The sequence below is a fragment of the Tachyglossus aculeatus genome, chromosome 7 (assembly GCF_015852505.1).
Source record: "Tachyglossus aculeatus isolate mTacAcu1 chromosome 7, mTacAcu1.pri, whole genome shotgun sequence".
Lineage (NCBI taxonomy): Eukaryota > Metazoa > Chordata > Mammalia > Monotremata > Tachyglossidae > Tachyglossus > Tachyglossus aculeatus.
Window position 1 is genome coordinate 11,059,593 of NC_052072.1, and position 26,274 is coordinate 11,085,866.

Below are 26,274 nucleotides of genomic sequence, written 5' to 3' on the forward strand. Positions count from 1 at the left end.
CCAAACATGGCACTGTTGTACTCTCAAGTGCCCTGGACCATGACTGACAAGTGCTCTAGTAAGTGCTTTACTTTTCTAAGCGAATAAACAAACTGGGGCACGCGCGTGTCGGTGTGTTTACATGAGACTTAGCAGTTCAGTCATGTTCCCTTTTTAAAAAAAAAATAAATAAATATTTTCAGCGGCAGCAGCGGTGCTTCTTTTGCCAAAAGTAATACATGGCTTGGCCACTCAAAGGTCGGGTTTCAGTGTGGCCGAATTGTCTAGGCGGACTGGCCTCGTTTGAGGGAAGTACGAGGGCTCTCAAGGAGCCAGAGCAGTTTGGGAAGCTCACTACTTTTAACTTAGGTCCGCCCTGTCTCTTTGCCAGGATGAGTGATTTTGAAAGAGGGAAACAAAGGCAGGAGGGGGTTGATCTCTTGCTTTATTTTTTTATTATTTTGGTATTTATTAAGCACTTACTATGTGCCAGGCACTGTACTAAACACTGGGGTGGATACAAGCAAATCGGGTTGCTTCCATTGTATGTTCCCAAGCACCTAGTTAAGGGCGGGCAATTAGCAAGCGCTCAATAAATATGGTGGTGGTTGTAAATGGGGATGGCATTATGGCTTACCGTTTGAGGTCAGTGATTGTACTCTGGCACCTTGGGGGGAGGAATGGGCTCTGCTTTTAACATCTCGCTCACCACCCTTGAAACATTAAGGAAACTTGGAGCCAGGATTTGCAACCCACTCCTCTCCCCGACCTTTCCACACCCACACAGGGATGAACCTGATGTTACATTCAGCACTCTCTTAAGTCCCAGCGTGTGATGCTGAGGTTGAATTTCCGGGGAGAACTGCTCCGCTGCGAGAGGAGCCTTGCATGTTACTGATGGCAGCCTCTGCTGTGTCAAAGGAGGTCCCCTAGGAAAATGTTTTAATTTATGCACATGTGGTTGCCCCCACCCCCAGCGTTCTGGGTCAAGAAAACAGGGCAGCCCTCAGATCTGGGGAGATTGGAGAACCGAGGTGAATCATGAAAGGGAAGAGCAACGAAAACCCAGTGACGTTTACTCACAAAACAAACACAGTAGAAATACTGACCTGTGGAGGTGAAAGGTCATAGCCCTGGGGCAATAGCTGATTTGTGGCTGCCAAGTGGTGGATGGTTCCATGAGGCTATTCAAGTGAGAGAGCACTGAGGCTACCTCTGGTCCACATTTAAATCACAAAATTTCCCCTCCTCTAAGTCTTGTGGGAGCTGGATGGGAGGTAAATATTGAACCACTCAGTGTCCTTGGGTCCCAATATGAAGAGACTTTTTTTGTTTTTTTTGGAAATTTGGAGTCTTTCTGACTAGATTTTCAGAATTTTGCTCACCCATCCTGCCCCCAAGCACCCCCGAATGATTATTAGCTTTTTGTTGAAATTGTCCTGAAATTCCATGTGTGACTATGGACCAGTATGAGGGGGTTTGCACATGGGGAAGGGGGAGGGGGCGGGGGTGGACTGGTGGAAGGGTGTGAGTGGTAGAGAATGTGATGGGATGGGTCAGCAGAGAGACCATAAAATGGCAAAAGTATTTTTTCCATCTACTGTGTGTTTTTGGCGTGAATCACATGTGAACTCGCAGTTGTCTTGGATTATGCAATACAGTAATTGAACCCACAAAAGGATAGTTCCATCAAATAAGTACCTATTTTATGAAACTATCTCTAAAGGATGAAAATAGGTCTGTATGCAGGAAAAAAACTGGGAGGTAGAAGATGAAAGTAATGTATTAAAGTGAGGAATGATTACCCCTCAGCTAATAGAAAAATGAACAAATGAAGGAATTAAAGAAGGATAACAATAAAGTGAAAAGGTGTAAGGTGGTAGCAGTGCTGTAATTAGAGGACTCGGGTTATTTTTAGCAGTCGACTGTGTAAGTGAGAACTATTGTTCATGTTTTAGCCTGGGTTTGTTTAAACGTTGTAGTGGAATAGGAATGTGCTCCCTTCTTTGGCCATCCAGGCTGTGTGTTCTCCAGACTTAAAATCTTCACTTGAAGAAAATGGGATGATTATTAGAGTGGAGATGATAGAGAGGCTGTGGGAGAAGAAGGAAAAGGGAGGTGGAGGAGAGCAGAAACAGTTGGGAACGCTAGCTAATCAGGCTCTTCCAGTGATTTACTGTGCAGACATCAAATTTTCCTTCCAGCAACTTATTGTCTTATCATCTGAAAGTGAACTGTATAACATTTGCAAGGCTTCCAAGAATGATGGGAGGATTAATTAATGTTCTAAAGTGATCCTTTGATGAAAGGCGCTAAGTGCCACAAAGTATTACTGATATAGGTCAGTGTTTCAGATAGGTGTGTTTGTGTGTGTAAGGGGGAGAAAGAATGAGAGCAAGAGAGGGAGAGAGAGAGAATTCTCTCCCCCCACTTCTCCAGCTGCCTGATTAAGAATAGGTGTTGCTGAGCAAAGAAGCATGGAGAGCAGATATGTATAAACTGGATAACTACTTGACTGACATTGTTTGCTTTGGAGACACTGGTGGGTTATGTGTGAGATTCATTTGTACATGGTGCCCCCTCAAAGACGGTTGGTAAATTCCCTTTAGTTTACCATTAATCTAAACAGCTGCCAAGGTCAGTTTGTCTGAGGCAGGGGAAATTTTTTTTCATGGACTTCTCCATTTTCATGAGCAGAAAGAGCAATCCACTGTGGGTTTGTTTTTTTTTTTTAAAAAAAAAACAAAAACAAAGTTAGCTCATGGATGGAGGAGAGACAAATTACTCATCTAGCCATTGATCTGAATTTAGGGACGATGTAGACTTGGAAGAACAGGCTAGCTTCCGGTGGCTGTGATTAGAACTGTAACATTCTCATTCCCGCCCTTCTCAAGCAGCAAACAGAGATCTAAGGGAGATATTTGCATCATTAGTCACTTTTAAGGACAGTTTGTACTTTTGCATTCTCTCAGAAGAGATCAGTGAATTGTTACTGTCCTTGCTTTTCCACCACCATTTGTAAACTTTGTGCCCCATAAAAAAAATCCATTGTTTAATCCAGACAATTAAACATTCAGTTTGAGTCTGTTTTTCCAGCCGGTTCTTTTTTATTTGTTCCAAAGATTGTCTGCCCATCCTCTTTATACTCTGGACTCTCCTTCCAGAATTAAAACTATTTCTGTTTTTTTTTTAAAAGATAAATATCACTCTTGCTCCCTTCCCAAAGTACTTCCAATTGGAAATTCATAGTAATAAAAACAATGGTTTGTAATAAGCACTTCTATGTGCTTTACATACAAGATAATCAAGGCAGACGAGGTCTCTGCTTTCTGTTCCATATGGGGCTCCAAACCTAAGATGCAGGGAGAGCAGGTATTTTATTCTCATTTTACAGAAAGGTTAAGTGACTTGTCAAAGGTCAAGCAGCAGGCCAGTGGCAGAGCTAGGATTAGAAACCCAGTCTCCCAATTCCAGTAACAGCCTCTTTCCCCTATGCCACACTAACTTTCTCTGTCCTTCGTCTCTTGTCATGTGTCTAGCTGTAGAGAACAATTAATTTTCTCGTTGTAGGTGATTCAGTGGGAAAATAGTGAAACCTGAGAGTTGAAGAGAATATAAAATGAAAGGAGTAATCCCAGTACCAAGAACTAAGAGGAGAGCTTTATATACAGGGTTTCATTGTTTAGTTAAAGGACTTCTTGACCACTGCTACTCACCTCAGTTTCTCTCTCCTTCACTTATGATTATGTACCAATGAGCTTACGCCTTTCTCTCTAGACCTCAAAGTCCATTTCAAATAGGATCCCATTCACCTGGTCCTTAAGGTTGGTCTTGCTCTGTTTCCTATGATGTAGATAGGATTGGGAGCAAATTACTTTAACCGGCAAGAGTTAGGAGTTTAAGGCTCTTTGCAAATTAAACAATTTTTCATGAGCAATTGTGGCATTATCATTGTCAAGCGTCCGTTGAGTGCCTAGTGGAAGGGGAGCCAAAGCTGGGACACCTGTATATCACTGCCCTTATTTCCCTTCTTATCCTCTTTCTTCCTCCCTCCTCAGATGGAGCCACTCAAGCCTCTGGTTCTGAAACCATTTGGTCCCATACTGAGTGGTGGAGGGATGGGTCCCTTGTGCCCAGGACAGCCGCCTCACTTCCCCTGAGGCGGCCCTGCTGAGACAAGATGGTGTGTTTTAAGTCTGTTAAAAGTCCTTACTGTTGGTCAGCATTGTTCTAAGTGCTGGGGTAAATAGACGCGAGTTAATCAGGCTGAACACGGTCCCTGTCCAACATCGGGCCCTCAGTCTGAGTAGTAGGGAGATGAGGTATTGAATCCCCATTTTACAGATGATGAAGCTGAGGTCCAGAGCAGTTAAGTGACTTGTCCAAGGTCACACAGAAGGCAAGTGAGAGAACCAGGATTAGGACCTAGGTCCACTCACTCCCAGGCCTGACCCCTTTCCACTGGGCCATGCTTCTCCTCCTCAGTGGCATTTTGCCTGAAAAATTGAAAGTTTCTAATGAAATATTTGTTGGTGGTTATAACAGGGAGGCTTGGGCAGCATGAGGTGGATGTTGGGGAGGGATTACTACCTGTCCTCTGATTCAGTGGAAATTTGTCCCGTGACCAGTTGTTGTTTGGCTGCTTGGGAGATGGGGTCGGTCCCTGGTTCTTTGCCATTATCCTCTTCCCTGACAGGCAAATCGCATTCTCATTGGGCCACATGAAGGTTGATGCAGAGTCAAACATCGCATACAAGAAAAACAGTTTCCTCCAGGAGCATTTCGTTGAGGGGGATCTTCCAGGAAATTTCAGTGGCTATCATTCAGCATTTTGTTTTTCCCTTGATTTCTTCTGAGCCAGTGAAGAACGCAGCGGCAGAGATGTTGCCAGGCAGCAGATACTCCTGGTGACCTGAATAATGAACTGGCACCAGCTTACTGTGACTTGCAGGCTAGCCATTATTTGGAGTCTTTTTCAGCTCCCCTCTGCCTCTTGGTTTTCCTGGGTTATTACCTCCAGGATAACTGAGCCCTTCCCTGGCAGAGGTGATCGAGTTATCTCAGGGTAGGAGGTAGGGTGGGGGAATGAGAGGGAATGTGGAGGAGAGAGAGTAAGAGAGCTAGAATAGAGCTGGTTTTCCACCTACCTCTTGGCCTTTATTCCAAGAGGGCAGGCACCTCCCCAGCCAGGAATTTCCTGTTTCTTGGAGGAGACCTTGAAACAGGAAGACTCCATAATGGCTGGAGAGAAGGGTCAAAAGCCAGACCCACTGTAGAGAAGACCCCAAATAAGCAATCAGACGATCAAAGTGCTTTCTTGGATCCACAATAAATAATAATAACAGTATTTGTTAAGTGCCATCTATGTGCTAAGTACTGAGATAGATTCAGATTGGACACAGTCCCCAACCCTCATGGGGCTCATAGTCTAAGGGGGAGAGAGAACAGGTATTTACAGTTGAGGAAATTGAGGCATAGAAAAGTTAACTGACTTGCCCAAGGTCACACAGCTGGTACACGACAGAGCTGAGATTAAGGCCAGAGTCTCCTGGGTCCCAGGAATCATCCATTTATGAGTGGGAGTAGCAGGAGACTGGAGAATATTTCCAGATGGAGCCCCAGAGCACGACTTGTCCTAGGCTGGAGCTATTGATGTCCATTGCCCTTCTAGCCGGTGCCATCTTGGAGTCCCACCAAGGGTCAAAGGGCAACCAGATTTCACTCCCAAACCTGAGCATCCTACAGAGATAAGTAGCAGGTGACTTTTCAGCGGTTCGAGCGAGCGCGGGATAGAGCATTCCCGACTCGACCCCCAGCCAGGGATCCCCCAGTGACACCATGAGAGAGCCTCGATGCTCTGTTGGACTCTGTCCAATTCCCCCCAGCGAAGAGTAACTTCGAGTGGGAATCTAGCACCTCATCTCTATGGCAACTTGAGTTCAGCCAGTGACCTTTCTCGGAAACGAGTCCTCTGCCTAGTTAAGCTCGGCTCTTTTCCAGGAGGCAGGCTTTCCTCTGTCTCTCTGTGTTGTTTTCTCACTGCGGTTCGTTCTTGTTTTTCTGTTACAACCTCAGCCCCGTTCCACCCCCGCCTCAACACACCGTGAAACTCCTGCCGCCAATTAAAAACAAAACAAAACCTTAGGCTGCAGCGGTGTCTGTCCGACAGCCTTGTTTGTTTCGCTTAGACAAGACCGGGCCAATTCGGATGGGGGTTGTGGACTTGGCAGGGGAAGGTGGAGTCTACCTTCGAGTCTCTCCAGCTTAATAAGGCACCTTGGAGAACGCGTGCATGCGAGCCCCAGACGGATTCATTCATTCATTCATTCAATCGTATTTATTAAACGCTTACTGTGTGCAGAGCACTGTACTAAGCGCTTGGGAAGTACAAGTTGGCAACATATAGAGACGATCCCTACCCAACAATGGGCTCACAGTCTAGAAGGGGGAGACAGACAACAAAACAAAACAGACACACACACACACACCCTAATTCATGGCTTCATCACAACTGAAATCTTCAGCATGGATATGGAGGGGTCAGGAAATAGAGGATGTCCAAAAAAGGAATCAAAAGGAGGTGACCAAAGATTTATTTAAAAGACAGGGGTGGAGAGTGGGACTAAACCACAGCTGTAGCAGCAGGCTACTTGTGCTCATTTTAGGCGCCCTAAAACAGATGTGTAGAAGCAGCTTGGCCTAGTGGAAAGAGCTCAGAATTTAGAGTCAGGAGACCTGGGTTCTACTCTTGTCTCTGCCATTTGCCCGGTGAACGATCTTGGGCGAGTCACTTCATTTTTATGCGCTTCAGTTTCCTCACACGGAAAAACGGGATGAAATCATCATCATCATCAATCGTATTTATTGAGCGCTTACTGTGTGCAGAGCACTGTACTAAGCGCTTGGGCAGTACAAATCGGCAACATATAGATGAAATACCTGGTTCTTCCTATTTTTAAGACTGTGAATCCCGACTGGGGCAGGGGCTGTGTCCGATCCTATCGCAGGGTTTGGTACACAGGGAGCACTTCAAACATACCATCAGTACTGTGTGTGTGTGTGTCTCCAGAACTGCTCTAGAACTGGCACACCACCCAGATCACCTAACTGGGAGCGCTGTAGTGGGCTAGGGCCGGGCCTGGTCGGCCCCGCGTGTTCAGCTGGCATGCGTGTGCCTTGTTGGATGAGTCTGCATGCTTCCCACCCAGCAACACTGTTCTGTGTCTCTCCACCAGGAGGCACGCTCTTACCAGGGACCGAGCCCACAGCGGACACCGTGTCAGTCCAGCCCATCCCAGCCTACTGGTATTACGTTCTGGCCGCTGGCGGTGCTGTTCTGGTTCTGGTCTCCGTCGCCTTGGCCCTGGTCCTTCACTACCACCGGTTCCGCTATGCGGCCAAGAAGACCGATCACTCCATCACCTACAAAACCTCCCACTACACCAACGGGGGCCCCCTGGCCGTGGAGCCCACCCTAACCATTAAAGTAGAGCAGAGTCGCAGCCCGCCCCGTTGAGCGAGGAGTCAAGGACGAGGACACAAAACCAAACACACGAGAGAGACTTCACTACTCTGCCTCGATTTTGCACTTTTCTCTTCGCCTAGTCTCTGTGTGACTCTTTCGACATCTCTCTCCTCTCCGGCCCCTGCTCCCTGCGTGTGAGCGCGTGTGTGTGCGTCTGTGGGTGTCTCTGTGTGTATCTATCCTCCCCCTCCCCACCCTCACCTTGGTTCTCTTTTGATTTTTGTTACTTTTCCTTACCAAAAAGAAACCCTTAAAAGTAATGCTGCATCTTGGATTACGCGAGGAGACATGTAATCCCATGTCATTTAGAACTGAACGTGCCTCTTTGCTTGTTTTTTTTTTTTTTCCTTTCTTCGATTGTGTCCAGAGACTTGTTTCACCTCCCCTATTCCTTTAACCTCCCCTTTTCGGGAAGCTTGCCTGGAATATCAGTGGGAAGGCTGGAAGAGTGTGTCTGTCTGTCTCCACATTTGAGAGAGTGCATGAGGGTGATTGATAGAGTGTGTGTGTGTGTGTGTGTGTGTGTGTGTGTGTGTGTGTGTGTGTATTTGGGGGAAACACCTTTTTTGAACTGTCTTTTGTTTTACTTCTATTCCTCTTGCAAAAGATCCAGAGAACCTTTTACCAGAAAAGAATCTACCAGTTTGTTTACTTGGGGAAGAGACTGAAGCTTTTTGTTGCCTTATCTGGTTCTGACTGGGTTTCTGTTGGATAGCCTCGCAATCTCTGGGGACTTAATGAAATAAAGAGACCGTCACTGACTGGCAGGTGCCCTACTCCTCTTCCTGGTTGCAGGGGACGATTCCCCTCCGTGGGCTCGCTGACATCATCTTTTTCTATTGCATCGTGTCTCGTAGCGATGAGAAAATACGGCCATTGTGTGTTAGTGGACCTTCCCTCTCTGCCTCCCCCGACCCTCTGTCCCCCACCCAACCCCTAATCCCGAAACGAATCTGTGTCAAGTTGCCTTACCCCAGAAAAGCTCATAATGAATGTTTAGCCTTCACCAGTTAAATCCAGCCTTGGACTAAGTCATAGACTAAAACAAATGGGAGAGGAATGTTCATTGACTTAAACAAATGGAAGACTATTGTTGACCGTACAGTAGTTTCGTGAAATTCAGGGGCACTGGGGGTGGAGGGAGGTGAGCAGGGAGAGCGCCATTTTAAAGAACATCACCCAGACCGGGGAAGGGCGGCGGGGGTGGGGGGGTGGGGATTCTTGGGTTCTGTATTTCTGCATGTGATGGGGAGAAACAGAGGGCAGCCGTTTCTTTGGTATTGCAAATTGTGACAGCAAACTCTCTCCTTACCAAAACAAAAACAAGGGATCATTTGTTTTCTCTTCCACAGAGGTAGCTGAGCGTTAGAATTCATAACCACTGAATTATAAAACTGTCCACCTGACTTTCCTAAATATTATGAGAGAGGAGAAAGTAATCATTTTTTGTTTACCAGCGTGTTCCCCCTAAAGCAGCAGTGGCATCTGGCAAATCAACCGAACAGGCAGACCTGGTTCGTTCCAATTGTTGCTTCGGCTGAAAGGAGCGGGCTTAAGAGAGGGCAAATCCACCTTGAGCTATCGATCAGCTCCAAAGGAAGTGTAATGGGGGAAAAGGGCCTGATGGTAATACAGGCAAGGCGGTGAGAGGGGGTTTAAATAATTAAATTTGGTGGTTGCTTTTCCCCAAGCCAGAGGCTTTTCGGTTGGAATCAGGTTGGAATCAGGTTCTGAGCATCGCGTCCTCTGTCTCCTAGGCGGTGCTACACTTCCGCCCGGGGGTACTCTGGGCTGCTCTCCCAGCCAGCTGGGCGACTCAGCACTGTAGCGTCTGGGTGGGTGGCAAGGGATTTTCCAAAGCCCTGATACCAGCCGTTCCTTATCGGATCGAGAGTTTAAGGACACTTGGTGTCAGCGGGCCTCCAGAATTCCCTGGCAGTGCCACCTTTGACCCTAACGTTGCCTGGGACAAGATCCAGGCCAAAAGGCCCTTTCTTCCCCAGGCAGTTCCAGAGAGGAGCCACATTAGGCAAGGTGGCATCAGTGGCACCTCGGGCTCCACCCTCATGGTATTTGGCCCTGAACACTCCCCAGGGGGCATCTGTTGCCCTGGGAGGGACCCCAAAAAGAGCTCAGCCGTGAAACTCCCCCAGCCGACTTTGCCTGGAGTGGCTCGGAGACTGGAAACCATTTGACTTTCTCCCTTCTTTAAAAGCAGGGGGACCTTTAGCGGTCTGTCTCCTCTACTCCCTGTAGTAGATGATGCCATCTTTCTCCAGATGGCTACAGGTAGCGGTGTTAGGTGCTGTCCTCATATCATCCAGGTATTCTGCAATAGTCGGGACATGTTGCTTAGAGATGTCTCCCCCAGGTCAGATCAGGCTGTTTTGAGGGAGTGACAATTTGGAGTTTTCTTTGGAGGTGGCAGCATGTTGTGCAGGATGATAATTTATGCCGGTGCGTCCGGGCAGTTGTGTAGCCCAGGTACATCGGGGAAGGGAGAGATGGGAGATCTGCCAATAATAATAATAATATAATAATAATGATGGCATTTGTTAAGCGCTTACTATGTGCAAAGCACTGTTCTAAGCGCTGATGAAATGGCCCCTCTGAGACTCGTGAAGCATTTTCCCACGTGGCAGTTACTGGTGAGCACCTCAAGCCCTTGAACACTGGCGAGATGAGAAAGCCTAGTCTCTGGGGTTCAGTCCTGTTCCTTGAGGTTATACTGGCAGAGGCATTCATGCTACGGTTGGCCCCAAATGAAAATTCATGAAGCTTCCCTTGCTAAAATCAAGATTTCAGAAATGAGGTGAAATGCTGCCTGTGCCTCTTTTTGAATGAAAGCCAGAAGTAGGGAGGAAAACAGCTGGTAACATTTCAGAGGCGGGTATAGCTATCCTATCTTTAAAACAAAGCTAACAAGCCAACATAAAAAGAACCCGCCTAAAATCACCAAAGACAAAAAAAAAACAAAAACAAAAAAAAACAAAACCCGAGATCACGTAAAGATTTTTACTCCCAAATCTGTGACGCCCTCCGCATTACCCAATTGCCTGTGTGTGAAATATCTTGTGGAAATTGGAACTATTTGAAGATGTATTGTGTGGAATGTAATAAAATGATGATATTTTTATACAAACAGCTGGTTTTTTTCTTGCTTTGGAGAAGAGAGTCAAAGTGGAGGCTTTGAACAAATTGATGTTTCCCAAGTTTCCATGTTTCCTTCTGAGCTGTAGGGGATTTGTGGGGAGGGGGAGGAGAGAAGTGGGTGGGTTCCCCCCTTGCAGCTGAATGCCTGCCAGCTTTAGTTCTTTTATTTTTATAAATCCATGTTAGGAGTTTTATCCAATTTGTGCAGCTGAGCCAACTTTTATGATCGGTGTGGGATTTTTGCAAAAGTTGCTAAGTGCTAAATTGCTAACTGTGATTGTACAAAATTTCTCTGGATGGCAAACACCCTGGAGGTTGGACTTATAATTTCCTAGGGTCGCTGGGGGAGGTGTTAGCTTAGCTAAATAAAGAATGCAGTTCTATTTGCAATTCAGGGGTTTGGTTGGAAAAGAAATGGCATCGTTTAGACCCAATCAGTCAATCTATCCTGTCGATTGAGTACTTACCATGTGCAGAGCACTGTACTAAGACTTTGGAGAGTACAGCATAGCAGAGTTCCCACCTTCTTAGAAGACTGACACGTAGTGGGGGGTTATCACTGGTCCCCAGTAAAAAAAAAAACTAACCTCTACAAAGGACACTGCTCTTGGCTACCATTAGAGCAGGGTTTAAAGAAGACTGGATTTCATCTACAAGTGGGTAATGAGAACAGTGCTAGACACATAGTAAGTGCTTAAAAACCGTAAATATCATTATTATTGCTAAATCGGCTCAATGTCTTTTTCTTAAATGAATAATAGTAAGAGCAGTAGGAGTAGCAGAATAGCGGTAATAGCAGCAGTAGTAACCACAGCAATAGTAGTAGTAGTTATAGTGTAGTAGTAGTAGCAGCAGTAGTAGTAGTAGTAGTAGTATTTGTAGAAGTAGCAGTGCTAATAATAATTATAATAATCATAAAATATAAGATGATATAATACCTGGGATTTGTTAGTAGTAGTAGTAGCAGTAGCAATAGTTAACCTCTCAGGGTCGCACCTGGAGAGTTTCCAGTACCCTACCAGTCTCGGGTATGGGAGGGAGAGTCAAACAGAGGCCTACCCATTCCATTCCTAGCTTGGGCAGTGGCTAGCGAGTGGCAGACAATCTGCTACAAATCAAAACTCACCCATGCTGGGCAGCAGCGGCACGGGAGAGAGTCGAGGGCGGAGACTCGAGTTCACTGCGCGGAAGGCGGTAATGGTAAACCACTTCCGTATTTTTACCAAGAAAACTCTATGGATGCACTACCAGAACAATTGCAGATGGAGAGCAGGGCTTTTGGGGAGAGATGTGTCGGAGCTGTCTCTGTGGGTCGGAAATGACTCGGTGGCGTAAGAGAAGACAAGTAGCAATGGTAGCAGTAGTAGCAGTAGAAGTAGTAGTAGTGGTTGCAGCAGCAGCAGCAGTATTTGTTAGTACCCTCCTGGTGCAGTGCCCTATACTAAGTGCTTGAGAAGTGCAAAATGAAGAAGTGTCATGTTCCCTGTCCAAAAGGAACCTGCCCTCTACCAGGGGAGAGAAACAGAAAAATATCTGTAACCAGAGCAATCTAGAGTTTCACCTCAGAGTGAAGCAACCCAAAGAGATGGACTGCAGGGATGAAAATCTTCTACTTTTCTGTCCCCTCCTCTGCCTACTATTCCCCTTAGAGTGTGAGCCCGATGTGGGACAGGGTCTGTGTCTGATTTGATTGCATTGTACACACCCCAGTGCTTAGCACTGTGCTTGGCACATAAAAAGAGCTTCCAGATACCAAAATTATGATTATTATTAGGACTATGTGATTCTTCAACTGAAGGCAATCAGCTTTGCTTAGTTCCCTCACTGCAATCAGGAAAATGAATCAATTAGTGCTACTTATTGAGGACTTACTGTATGTGTTACATGCTTGGGAGAGTACAATACAATCGAGTTGGTAGACACATTCCCTGCGAACAAGGGTCTTACAGTCTAGAGAAATACATTCTCTTTATTAGCTCCTGATTAATGGCTGGACATTTTTGCAGAAAGTCAAGTCTTGTATCTTCCCTAGTGCTTAGAATAGTGCTTGGCACATAGTGAGCACTTAAGTACCATAATTATTATTATTGTTATTGATTGAAAGGCTTACTTTGTCAGTCTCTTATTTCCCCTTGGGATCTCCAAGGCAATGGTCACCTGAATTATCTAGCCAAGGAGATGAGCAAGATCCACCTAGAGGAAGATGGGCAGTCAGTAGACTTGGTGCTGCGGGTGGGGGTTTGGGGATCTGGGAATTAGAGAAGCAATATGGCCTAGTGGATAGAGCCTGGACCTGGGATTGAGAAGGACTTGGGTTCTAATCCCACTTCTGTCGCTTATCTGTTATGTGACCATGGGCAAGTCACTTCACTTCTCTGTGCCTCAGTTACCTCATCTTTTAAATGGAGATTAAGACTGTGAACCCATGTTGGGCACGGACTTTGCCCAACCCGATTAGCTTGTTTCTACCCCAGTGCTTAATTCAATGCCTGGCACTTAGAACGTGCTTAAAAAAATCTCAGAAAAAATGGTCTGTGAAAGGACAGTGAGTGGGCTCTTTAAGCTGATGAGTGGGACATTCATTGTCTTCCATCTCAGGTATCAGAAGAAGGGATAAGCCCTCATGAAGAGCACTTGAAAGAGCTTCAGAGCAGAGCGGATTCTGGCTTTCCAGGGCCCATTCATAAGGTTTCCGTGTCCCATCCTGAAAAAGAGAAATCATCAGGTGCTGCCATCCCAGATACTGGTTCTGTTGTAGGTAAAGCCCTCTGAAGTGTGCAGCCTGTAAGGCTCGCCAAGTAGAAACATCCAGCTGTTGTTTCGGATGATTATGCAATTCGACTCTGAAGTCCCAGCTCTGAGCCTTCTACTGGCCGAACCAAGCTGGCTGGAAAAGATAGCTGAGCCACTCTCTCCCCCTTTTCCCCCAGAATGCCCTTGGATTGGTCCTCTAAGCGAGGGGACTAAAGGTCCAGTTGGCTTGTTTTATCATATTTGTTTTCTCTACCTCCCAGTCCCTTGATGTTTTATATTGTTTCGCACAGACGACTGGCTCTGTTGTAAGCTGGGATATAAAGGAGCTGCCATTTCATTTGGACTTGCTGTACTCTGTGGCTGTTCAAATCTAAGCCGAGCTGAGGATCTGAGGACGTGGGTTTTTTTTTTCCTTAATTGTGTAGATCAGTGGGGCTCTCACAGCTGTAATTTGCCTTTCATTCCTTTCAGTGACTGTCCAAGCAAAACACAAAACAAATCCAAATGGAAAAAGGCACCAGCAGTTGACAGAAAGAAAAAGTATCTGTCCTAAGTAAATAAATAGAAAGCAAAGAATAATTTGGGATTTAATTAAGCCTGAACCCGAGAATCGGGTGCAATGTGTGGATGAGATCACTAAGTCACATTGGGTGGAAGTGAAAAGTAACTCACTATTGCCAGAAATAGTGCACGTCTGTGGGGTGCTTGGCTGCTAACCACAAGGGCCAGAGGGAGTCTGAAATGTCGGGAGATGGAGAGAGCAGAATGCTTTTCAGGATCCAACAAACAGCCATGAATCAGGCTTCCACATATCATTCATTAATTCATTCAGTTGTATTTATTGAGTACTTATTGTGTGCAGAGCACAGTACTAAGCGCTTGAGAAAGTACAATACAGCAATAAAGAGAGGCAATCCCTGCCCATAACAAACTCATAGTCTAGAGGTGGGGGGAGGCAGACATCAATACAAGTAAACAAGGCATCAATATAAATACATACAATTGCAGATATATACATAAGTGCTGAGGGATGGGGAGGGGGGAAAGAGTAAAGGGAGTGAGTCAGGGTGATACAGAAGGGAGTGGGAGATGAGGAAAAGTGGGGCTTAGTCTCCTTTCAGCTCCTCCACCTCCTTCTCATCTACTTCCTCATTGCTGCCCTGGAGAGAACATGATTGGCAGGGACAAGAGAGTACAGAGGACATTGAGCAAACCCCTGGCACTAGTATCAATTTCTTTTTGCAAGTTCTTAGTCCCCGTGTTTTTGTGACCAGACTGAAGCCCTTCCTTCTTTTGGTGTGAGAGAATCACAATCAGTCCCCTCCCTCAGAAGTGAATGACAGTTAATATTCCTGTCTTAATGCTTACTTAGATTTGAATGCCAATTCCTCAGAGCTTGTGTTTGACAATGTCTGCAGAGAGAAGTGCTCAATTAATACTGAGAGGTAATGGGGCCTAGTGGAAAGAGCAAATGCGTTCTAATCCCAGCTCTTCCATGTGCCTGCTGTGTGACTCTGGGCAAGTCACATAACTACTCTGTGCCTCCATTTTCTCCTCCCTAAAATGAGGATTCAGTACCTGTTCTCCCTCCCACCGAGACTGTGAGCCCCATGTGAGATAGAGACTGTGTTCAGGCTGCTTATCTTGTATCTACCCCAGACTTAGTACAATACTTGGCACAAAATACTTCACACATTCCATAGTTATTGTTACTACTACAGGATAGATTGATAAAGAATGATTTCCATTTGGCTTTCTTCAGAGAGGGGTCATAATAATAATAATAATAATGATGGCATTTGTTAAGCGCTTACTATGTGCAAAGCACTGTTCTAAGCGCTGGGGAGGATACAAGGTGATCAGGTTGTCCAACATGGGGCTCACAGTCTCAATCCCCATTTTACAGATGAGGTGACTGAGGCACAGAGAAGTCAAGTGACTTGCCCAAAGTCACACAGCTGACAACTGGCGCTTACTAGGTGCCAGGCACTGTACGGGGTTGGAGAAGGGGCAAGGGGAGGCTGAGGGGAATCATGCTGTCTCTCTGTTATTCATTTATGTTTTCTACTAATCATTTCATATAAAACATTCTTTGAAGGTAGGTCAGAGTGTTTTGCTGCAGCTTCAATATTCCGGTGAGTCAGAGAGACTCTTGAGCTTCCTCAGGGCCCAAACAAGATTCCTTGGGCTTGTGCCCACCGTTTCCTATCCCAGGTCTGGAGGACTGTGACTTTCAGGAACTGAGGAGAGGGGTCTGGCCTTGGTGAGCTGCTTTGCTCTTCAGGCCCTCACCTGGGGACCTGAAGGCCATAGGTGGATAGGATCCACTGCTTAGGGAGTTCGCTCCCACCACATGGTAAGCTCCCCGAGGGCAGGGAAACCATGTCTTGCTTCTGCTGCGCTCTCCAAGTGTTTAATACAGTGCTTTGCACTCATCCGACACTCAATAAATGCCAACAGTTGATTGATTAATTGATTAGGGTGATGTGCAAAGCCTTTATTGTGTGAAATTACCTACAGAGATGGAGGCAAGGCAACAAGAGGCAAAGCTGTTATTTCAATTGTTCACCTCCATGTCGATCTCTTGTCACATTTTACACTCAGACAAAAGCGGAGCTAACCAGCCGTGAGCCCTCTCGCTCTCAACATGTGGGCACATCTACCTATCTGCATTTCAGAGTTTCTGCCAAGCACTCAGAATGTCTAAGCTGCTGACCAGGACTCTAGGGGCATAGTTTAGGGGAAGACTGTCTGAGAGGGTGTTACTTGGAAATGTGCTGTCTTTGTAGAGTTTACTCTGATTTTGCCTGCTAAGCTCTAAAGGGTTGAAAGTCATCTCTTGTCCTGGGCTAACCAAGCTCCACAAGGAAGGATTCTGGGCAGGGACTAATATTGAAATAATAAGGTATCTTATTTTCCTAAGCGATGACACATTTCCCAGCTACATACAGGAGCCACTGCAAAAGTGCCCACTTAGCATAAAATGTCATCGTTCGCCCCGGTACAATTGATTTTGATAATAATTATGAGGCAGACACAGGGAGCAAACTGAGTGTCTGGTTACCTCTTCCAAAGTAGTATATTCAGCAGCTGGAGAAGTTTCTGGATTAGCAGCCTGTTCCCCTGCTGCCTCTGCTCCTCAAGCTGTGTTTTATAGCTGGAGCGGTACAGCTTTAGCCTGTCTACAACAGAAGCTTTTACTGCTGCTGCTGTTGCTTCTGCTATTCCTTCACATCTTTAGAAAGGCTGAAAAAAAAAGGGTAAGGGGGAATGTTTTTGACTTTTCAGGCAGTGCCAGTCCAGAAATTCCCATCCTTTCTGGGAGATTGGCAGAGCCAGCTTCAAACAGAAAGAAAATGAGGCAGGCATCTCAGGGTGCAAAGTCAAAGGGTGAGGTGCTAATTGAATCTTCAAAATCCACCAGCCTCTCTCCACCCAAGTCGGGAGCTTCGCCTGTGTCAACAGGGGCTCCAGAGCGGTCCGCCATGGCTCTGGACCAAGGAGGGGGGAGTCGGGGGTCTCCCCTGGAGAAATGCTGTACTTTGGGGGATTTAGGCTGATGAATGATGTTATCATCAAACACTGCTTAATGGAGAGAGGTAATTTTTTGTCCCGTGGCCAAAAGCCTGAAGCCAGCTTTGGGAACGGTTGGTAATAAGAATAATTATGGAACTCATTAAGTGCTTACTATGTGCCAAGCACTGTTTTGAGTGCTGGGGTAGATACAAATAAATGAGATTGGACACAGTCCCGGTCCCACGTGGGGCTCACAGCCTAAATCCCCTTTTACAAATGAGGCAGACAAGTGGAGGAGCTAGAATTAGAACCCAGATCCTTCTGACTAGTAGGCCCATGCTATATCCACTAGGCCATGTTAACTGGCGCCTGGCAGAGAAGAAAGCAAGTAAAGGAGTTGGAGTCGACTCATTTTGGGAGCCCTTGACTTGTCCCTTGAGTGAGGAGGCCTTCCATTTCCCAGGTGCCTCAGAAAGTGTCACAATAAAGCTAGTCTTTCAGTGTCAGTAAAATCCAGTGCTCTGTGAAAGGATAGGGTTTGTCCCTGGCCAGAGTGTGCCTGGGGAGAAGAGAACAGGGGCTTAAATATGCCCTCTTCCTCCTTCAAAGATTCCCTCCAGGGAGGAATCAATCAATCAATCAATCATATTTATTGAGCGCTTACTGTGTGCAGAGCACTGTACTAAGCGCTTGGGAAGTACAAATTGGCAACATATAGAGACAGTCCCTACCCAACAGTGGGCTCACAGTCTAAAAGGGGGAGACAAAACCAAACATACTAACAAAATAAAATAAATAGAATAGATATGTACAAGCAAAATAAATAAATAAATAAATAGAGTAATAAATATGTACAAACATATATACATACATACAGGTGCTGTGGGGAAGGGAAGGAGGTAAGATGGGGGGATGGAGAGGGGGACGAGGGGGGGAGGAAAGAAGGGGCTCAGTCTGGGAAGGCCTCCTGGAGGTGGTGAGCTCTCAGTAGGGCCTTGAAGGGAGGAAGAGAGCTAGCTTGGTGGATGGGCAGAGGGAGGGCATTCCAGGCCCAGGGGATGACGTGGGCCGGGGGTCGATGGCGGGACAGGCGAGAACGAGGTACGGTGAGGAAGTGGCATAGACTGCCCATAATAGGCCAACAGGCAAATACCAACTCTCCCTTCTCTGAGTTGAAGCTGCTGCTGCCCATCACTTCGCACCAATTGGTCCAAAGCTTTAGAAATCCAGGGGATACTTGTGGCCTCCAAGACACAACCAGGCTGCTACCTGGAGTGGGGTCCTGTGAAAACATCTTTCAGAGCCATGGTTCTCTAGAGGCTTCTTTCTTATGGGGGAAGCAAAACCCTAAGGGGAAATGGGCCTGAAGTCCCAACCACTGATTGTGAGGATCTCCCGCTGTCAGCGAGACTTCTCCATTTTGAATTCCTCCTTTTGGGTACTGGGTCTGCCGGGAGAGTAGCTACTGGGTCACCTGGTAACCGGATCGGGTCGGGCTTGAAGAGGTCTTTTGCTTCTCTCTGGAGATCTGCCTAGACCACCCAGACAGTGAACCTCAGCCCTGTGATCAGGAATTCCTTTAAAGGAAAAGAAATTGCACAACTTCCTCCTGGAACCCTTCCCGGAGTTGAACCACCCTCACTGCCTGGCAGTTCATTTTTCAATCTGACTTAAATTCTTCCTGCTGAAGTCAGCCTTTCTCTCCAAAATAATGGTATTGATATTTGTTAAATGCTTACTATCAATCAATTCATGATATTTATTGAGCATTTGTTGTGCACAGAGCACTGAACTAAGCGCTGAGGAAAGTAATAATAACAATTGGGGTATTTGTTAAGCACTTGCTGTGGGTGTTAAGCACTGCACTAAGTGCGGGGGCAAATTCAAGATAATCAGGTCACAGTCTGCGCAGGAGGGACATGTATTTATTGAGCGTTTACTGTGTGCAGAGCACTGTATTAAGTGTTTGGAGAGTACAATTCAGCAACAAATAGAGACAATCCCTGCTCACATCAGGCTCACAGTCTAGAAGATATTGAATCCCTGTTTTGCAGATGAGAGAACGGAGGCACAGAGAAGTGAAGTCACTTACCGAAGGTCACACAGCAGACAAGTGGTGAAGCTGGGATTTGGACCCAGGTCCTCCGATTTCCAGGTCCATGATCTTTCCACTAGGCCGTGCTGCTTCTTAAGTACAGTCCAATAGAGTTGGTAGACATATTCCCTGCCCTCAATCTATGTGGCAAGCCCCATGCTAAGCTCAGTGGCAAGTACGAAATGATCAAACTGGTCACTGTCCTTGTCCCACCTGGGGCTCACAACCTAAGTAGGAAGGAGAACAGACGATGAGTCCCCATTTTACAGATGAGGAAAATGAGGCACAGAGAAGTTGGCCTGCCCAGGGTAACACAGCAGGCAGAGGCAGAGCCAGGATTAGAATCCCCATATTCAGACTCCCAGTCCCATGATCTTTCGTCTAGACCGTAATGCCTCCCAAAATCCTTCCTCAGGAGAAATGGAAGACAGTCGGTCACCTCTTTAAGAATGAAGATGACATTACCTTGGCTCACTGCCTCTACTTTTTGAGACAAAAGTGAACACTCTTCCCTAGCTTCATCCTCGTAGGGATTCGAGTAAAACTAACTGGTAATAATGCCTCAGCTCTCAACCATAATGAATCATGTAATCAATAGTAATAATAACAATAATAATAATGCTGGCATTTATTAAGTGCTTACTACGTGCAAAGCACTGTTCTAAGTGCTGGGGAGGTTACAAGGTGATCAGGTTGTCCCACAGGGGGCTCACAGTCTTAATCCCCATTTTACAGATGAGGGAACTGAGGCACAGAGAAGTGAAGTGGCTTGCCCAAAGTCACACAGCTGACAAGTGGTGAGGCCTGGATTTGAACCCATGACCTCTGACTCCAAAGCCCAGGCTCTTTCCACTGAGCTACAGTGTTTACTGCATGCAAAGTAATGTACCAAGCAGTTGAGAGAATATTCATTTATTCATTCAAGCATATTTATTGAGCACTTTCTGTGTGCTGAGCACTGTACTAAACACTTGGAAAGTACAATTCAGCAACAGAGATAATCCCTGCCCAACAACGGGCTCACAGTCCAGAAGAGGGGAGACAGACAGCAAAACAAGTAAACAGGCATCAATAGCATCAATATAAATATAATTATAGCTATATATGCATCATTAATAAAATAAATAGAATAATAAACATGTACATATATGCAAGTGCTGTGGGCGGTGAGGGAGTAGAGCAGAGGGAGTGAGTCAGGGCCCGATGGGGAGGGGAGGAGGAGCAGAGGAAAAGAGGGGCTTAGTCTGGGAAGGCCTCCTGGGGGAGGTGAGCTTTCAGTAGGGTTTTGAAGGGGGGAAGTGGGCTAGTTTGGCGGATGTGAGGAGGGAGGGCATTCCAGGCCAGAGGTAGGACGTGGGCCGGGGGTCGATGGTGGGACAGGTGAGGACGAGGCCGTGAGAAGACTGTGAGCCCACTGTTGGGTAGGGACTGTCTCTATATGTTGCCAACTTGTACTTCCCAAGCGCTTAGTACAGTGCTCTGCTCACAGTAAGTGCTCAATAAATATGATTGATTGATTGATTGATCAGCGGCACCAGAGGAGCAGAGGGTGTGGGCTGAGCTGTAGAATGAGAGAAGGGAGGTGAGGTAGGAAGGGGCAAGGTGATGGAGAGCTTTGAGGCCAGTAGGAGTTTACAGTCTTGAGGGAGAGATAAACATTAAAATGAACTACAGAAGGGGAAGCAGCAGAGTATAAGGAAATGTGCATAAATACTGTGGGGCTGGGGGTTGTCTGAGTATCAAAGTGCTTAAAGGGCATAGACCCAAGTGCATAGGTGACAAAGAAGGGAGGGAAAAAAGGGTGGGGAAATGAGAGGTTAACCGGGGAAGGCTTTTTGGAGAAAATATGATTTTAGTAGGGCTTTGAAGATGGGGAAAGTGGAAGGGGGGTCTGTCTGATATGAAGTGGGAGAGAGTTCCAGGCCAGAGGGAGGATGTGGGCAAGGAGTCAGTGGTGAGAGAGAAGATGGAGGGACAGTGAATAGGTTGTTGTTAGAGAAGCCAAGTATACAAGCTGGGTTGTAGTGGGGGGTGAACAAGGTTTAAGTAGGAGAGGGAGAGCTGATTGAGTGTCTTAAAGTCAAATCGAGTGATTCAAAGCCAATCTTGAACCCAGGTCAAGCTTTCTTGCATTTGAAAACACTTGGAACTGGACAGATCATGTTAGCTAGATGGGGTGCAGGACTTGGGTCGCTGGGTGGACTCAAGCAAGGGCTGAGTCCGGCTTCTATCCCTGGCTGCCCATCACCAGGGCCCAGGGCCCCAAAAAGGTAGGCAGCAGGGGAGGACATCCCAGAGAGGCCTGAAGAGGACAGTCTGAAGCCTCCAATTCTGCCTTTTAGCAGGAACTCCTGGCCTTAACAGAGCTGTTACTGGGGCTGGTGACCGGGTCCTCCTTGGGTCAAGAGATGATCTGTGTTGGTGTGGCCTCCTCGGCCCCTGTAGGAACTCTCTGGCTCCTTGCATCTCTCATCCTCCAGTTCTGACCCTGCGAAGCCGTGGCTAGAAACCAGGAGATTGGAAATGATGATAAAGGGTTTCCCAGTAGAATCGTGTAAATCGGAGCCAAACTCAGCTAGGGGTTCCCACAGTGACCTAACGTTCTGACAGAGAAGATTTGGCCAAGTTTTGATTCTCAAATGAACTTCTGGCTCGTTCAATAGTTGGAGACTCTGAGGAACAGCTCCCCACACCCTCAGTCATCCCTCATTTTGGGGTACCACGAAGCTCCAAATCCCTGCTGAGGAAATGGCCCTGTGTGAACCTGGGGATTTGAGTAAAGATTGGAAAGTTGGACAGCATCCAGAATACGTTGGGACTGAGCTCTATTTGGATTTGATGAGATTTTTCTGGAGTACTGGAATTACATGTAGATTCACCTCCAGAGACTTTGCAGGGGTTGGGGAGGGGTCGTGTGAAGGAGGGAGTATTTTGTCAAAGGGGCCAAAAACCACACATCCCATTCTGAGTAATAGTAGTAATAGCATTTACTGTGCATCTACTAAGAGCAACACACTGCCAATCAATTAATCAATCATTAGTATTTATCGGGCATTTACTATGTGCAGAACACTGTGCTAAGTGCTTGGAAGAGTACATTTCAGCAAAATTAGCCCTGCCATAATGAACTTGTGGTCTAGTCTGTCCTAAGCACTTGGGAAAGTAGAAAGAAGTAAAAGTCATGAGGAGTTTTCAATCTAATGAGCTCAGGTGCATGGCCCATGTAGCCATCAAGTACCTTTGGATGCCATGTCTTTCACTCCAGGCACAGGCAGCTGGCATCAACAGGAGCAGAGGGCAGATAAAACAGCACTGAAATCCATCAGGTTGCTTTCTGGAGCAAAGGGAAATTCAGAAAAAAAGATATAATGATAATAATAATGGTATTTGTTAAGTGCTTACTATGTGCCAAGCGCTGTTCTAAGCACTGGGGTAGATACAAAGTAATCAGGTTGTCCCACGTGGGGCTCACAGTCTTAATCCTCATTTTACAGAGGAGGGAACTGAGGCCCAGAGAAGTTAAGTGACTCTCCAAGGTCACATGGCAGACAAGTGACGGAACTGGGATTAGAACCCACATTCTCCACCTCCCAAGCCCATGCTCTTTCCACTAAGCCATGCTGCTTCTCTGGATATATTCTGGAAAATTTTCTTCGAATAGTTCATTAATGTAACCAGATGGTCGAGGGCTCGTCCCACCACTCAAATCACTGGCTAATTATTTCCTGTATTGATTAGTGCATTCTGCAAAGACATCTAGGACATTTGGGTTCTGATTTTTGGTGTATTTTGCTGACAGGACACTGAACCTCCCTTTGTCTTGGTTGACATCTTTAAAATGGGCAATTTCATTCACTCATTTAGTAGTATTGATTGAGAGCCTACTATATCAAGAACACTGGCATTGAGAAGCAGTGTGGAAAGAGCCCGGGCTTGGGAGTCAGAGGTCATGGGTTCAAATCCTGAATCTGCTGTTTGTCAGCTGTGTGACTTTGGGCAAGTCACTTAATTTCTCTGTGCCCCAGTTACCTCATCTGTAAAATGGGAATTAAGATTGTGAGCCCCACATGGGACAACCTGATCACCTTGTATCCTCCCCAGCACTTAGAACAGTGCTTTGCACATAGTAAGCCCTTGACAAATACCAAATTTAAATTTATTTTATTACAAGACACTTGAGGGACTATAATAGAATGAAAAGACACAGATCCTGCCTGAAAGGAACTTTTGGTCTAAAAGGGAAGATGGACAGGCAGAAATTTTTAGGCTTTTACATTCCCAGAGGATGCTGAGTGGAATGGTGTGGTGTTTTCCCTCTTTGACATTCTTGTCCTTGGTGTTAAATGGACTGGTTAGGGTTGATGTTTCAGCTTTTTTGGAGGGTGGTGGGGAGAGGTTTGCTGCACATGCATATACTAATGCTTTGGCTATTTTCAACCCTGATGATAATGTCAGCTCTGCCCTAAGCATTATAGAATTGTTTCCCCTAAAGTCTAGGGGAGACAATCAATCAGTCTGTCAGTCAGTGGTATTTTTAGAAGCAGCATGGTAAAGCAAAAGAGTGTGAGGTGAGCTTGGGGTCAGAGGACCTGTGTTCTAATGATAATAACAGTAATAATGGTATTTGTTAAGTGCTATGTGCCAAGCACTGTTCTAAGCACTGGGGTAGATACAAGGTAATCAGGTTGTCCCACATGGGGTTCACAGTCTTAATCCCCACTTTACAGATGAAGTCACTGATGCACAGAGAAGTTAAGTGGCTTGCCCAAGATCACACAGCAGACAAGAGGTGGAGCCGGGACTAGAACCCACGTCCTCTGACTCCTAAATCTGTGCTCTTGCTGCTAAACCACGCTGCTTCTCTGCTAATCCCAGGACTGCCATATGCCTCGTATGTGACCTTGGCAAGCTACTTTTAATTTCTCTGTGCCTCTTACCTCATCTGTAAAATGGGGATTCAATACCTATTCTCCTTCTTAATTAAATTGTGAGTCCTATGGAGACAGAGACTATGTCTGACATGATTATCTTGTATTTTCCCCAGTGCTTGACATATAATAAGCACTTAACAAATACCACAATTTATTATTACTGTTATTTGCTTATTGTGTGTAGAGCACTGTACTAAGTACTTAGGAGAATATAATACAACAGAGTTGGTAGATAAGAACCCTGCCCTCAAGGAGCTTAGTTTTGGGGGGTTTTTTTCTGGAAAAAGCCCTACAGTTTACATCTTGATCCCCTTGCCTGAGTATTCTGGGCCATTCCTGGAAAAACAGTCTGCTCCCTGGATGTTCCTGCCATTCCTGACTGTCAGGCTGCTAGAGTCTTTTCTTCTTTATCCTTTCCTTGTCCAAAGCACACCTTTGATTGAAAGATCCCAAGTTGGCAGGGAAGTGATGCTTTAATGTAAACAAACCTGCCTCATGTTTTGAAATGAGCCAGTCATCTGGGTTTGAAACTGCTACTGATCATAACCTTTCTGGGGACTTTTTTAAAAAAATACTATTTTGTGGTAAATTTGCTTTCCCCTTTACTCGTACTGGGGCTTCCCACTCTCCTGACGATTTTGTGATGATGTCTTTGGAGACATCACAGCGCTGAAAGGAAATGAAACAGTGTCAGGGCAAGTCCACAAAGACTGATGCTACAAGCCAAAACAAAATGATGTAGACTCAAGTTATTATTCTTCTGTTCAAACCCCTGACAGTGAAAGACCAGTGGAGGAAAAGTCAACCTTCATGAAACAGAGAATAGAGAACCAGATTATAAAATGCTTAAGGGATGGTATTTTATCTACTAACTCGCATACTCTACCAAGCACTTAGTGCAGCATCCTGCATGGTTTAAGCACTTAATCGATTTTATTGATTGATTGGAATCGATTGATTTTGATTTTGATTGATTTTCTGGATTTCCCTTTGCTCCAGACAGAAACCTGATTGATTGACTGGTTCCCAGTTACATAAGTGGAAGATAGTCTGACTTGTGGGGTGGAGGGCACATCTACCAACTCAATTGTATTGTAGTTTCCCAAATGTTTAGTACAATGCTCTGCCCACAGGAAGCTCTCAATAAATAATACTTGTGATACTTGTTAAACACTTACTATGTGCCAAGAACTGTTCTAAGTATTGGGGTAGATACAAGTTAATCAGGTTGGACACAGTCCCTGTCCCACATGGGACTCAAACTCTTAATAATTTGACATGGTGTCAATTTTTCTGCTCCCACACTCTCACGCTGAGAGATTGATTGACTGAGGCTTCAGGATACTGTCACAATCAAAGACCAGTGGGCCCCTGGTACAGCCACAGTTCCTGTGATGAGGATGGCGGGGTTGGCAGGTTTGCTGCCCTGTATGGGCTTCATTTGATTGGAAGCCCCTAGAGGGCAGGGATGGCATCTTTGACTTGTCTTGCATATTCTCGAGTGCCCAAGTATGGTGCTCTGCAAGTAGTACATGTTCAAGTGCTTAGTACAGTGCTCTGCACACAGTAAGCACTCAATAAATACGATTGATGATGATACATGCTCAGTCCATGTGGCTACTACTGCTGCCTCTGTTGCTGACCCCACTATGGCACAGAATGAGTATGAGGTGGCTCAGTGGAAAGAGCCCGGGCTTTGGAGTCAGAGGTAATGGGTTCAAATCCCAGCTCTGCACTTGTCAGCTGTGTGACTTTGGGCAAGTCACTTCACTTCTCTGGGCCTCAGTTCCCTCATCTGTAAAATGGGGATGAAGACTGTGAGCCCCCCGTGGGACAACCTGATCACCTTGTAACCTCCCCAGTGCTTAGAACAGTGCTTTGCACATAGTAAGTGCTTAATAAATGCCATCATTATTATTATGTGGCTACCACGGTGGTCATAATCACCACTCAGTCACGGTGATGGAAGGGATAAAGCATGTGTGAGTGTGTGTGTGTGTGTGTGTGTGTGAAGAAACAGCAAGCAGATCCAGTCACAGGGCCCCTAGCAGCAACAGGTCCCAAGCTTGATCTAGGTAGTGGCTGTGTAGTAATCGCTATGGACCCAGAAACACAAGGAGAAATTCTGCTCCTCCAAACATAGCTTCCTCCTGACTTTTGTTTTTATCTTATGTATTGTGTATTTGTCCTTGTCCCTTATGCTGTTTTAATGTTTTAGTGTTTTACTGCTCCCAATGTTTCCATCTCCGGTCTCCCCTCCCCTACCACTTACATTCATAGTTTGTGATCCCATTGAGGTACAGGGTCTGTGTATAATCCCA

The 26,274-nt window shown here is 46.0% G+C and overlaps 1 protein-coding gene and 1 non-coding gene across 6 annotated transcripts in view; both read left to right on the forward strand.

The window, feature by feature from the left end:
* NRP2 (neuropilin 2) overlaps positions 1-26,274 on the forward strand; it is a 144,416-nt gene that overhangs the window by 106,309 nt on the left and 11,833 nt on the right. For 2 of the 5 annotated variants that reach the window (XM_038748687.1, XM_038748688.1), the window contains exon 16: positions 7,215-8,674. The exons of the other annotated variants lie outside the window; for them this stretch is intronic. In XM_038748687.1, the coding sequence (XP_038604615.1) occupies positions 7,215-7,495 (281 nt within the window). In that variant the 3' untranslated portion in view covers positions 7,496-8,674. Of the gene's footprint in view, positions 1-7,214; positions 8,675-26,274 lie in introns of those variants that run through there. 5 annotated transcript variants of the gene reach the window in all.
* On the forward strand, positions 11,636-11,773 carry LOC119931023. The gene has a single exon (XR_005451893.1). It is a non-coding gene; the product is annotated as a small nucleolar RNA SNORA7 (small nucleolar RNA).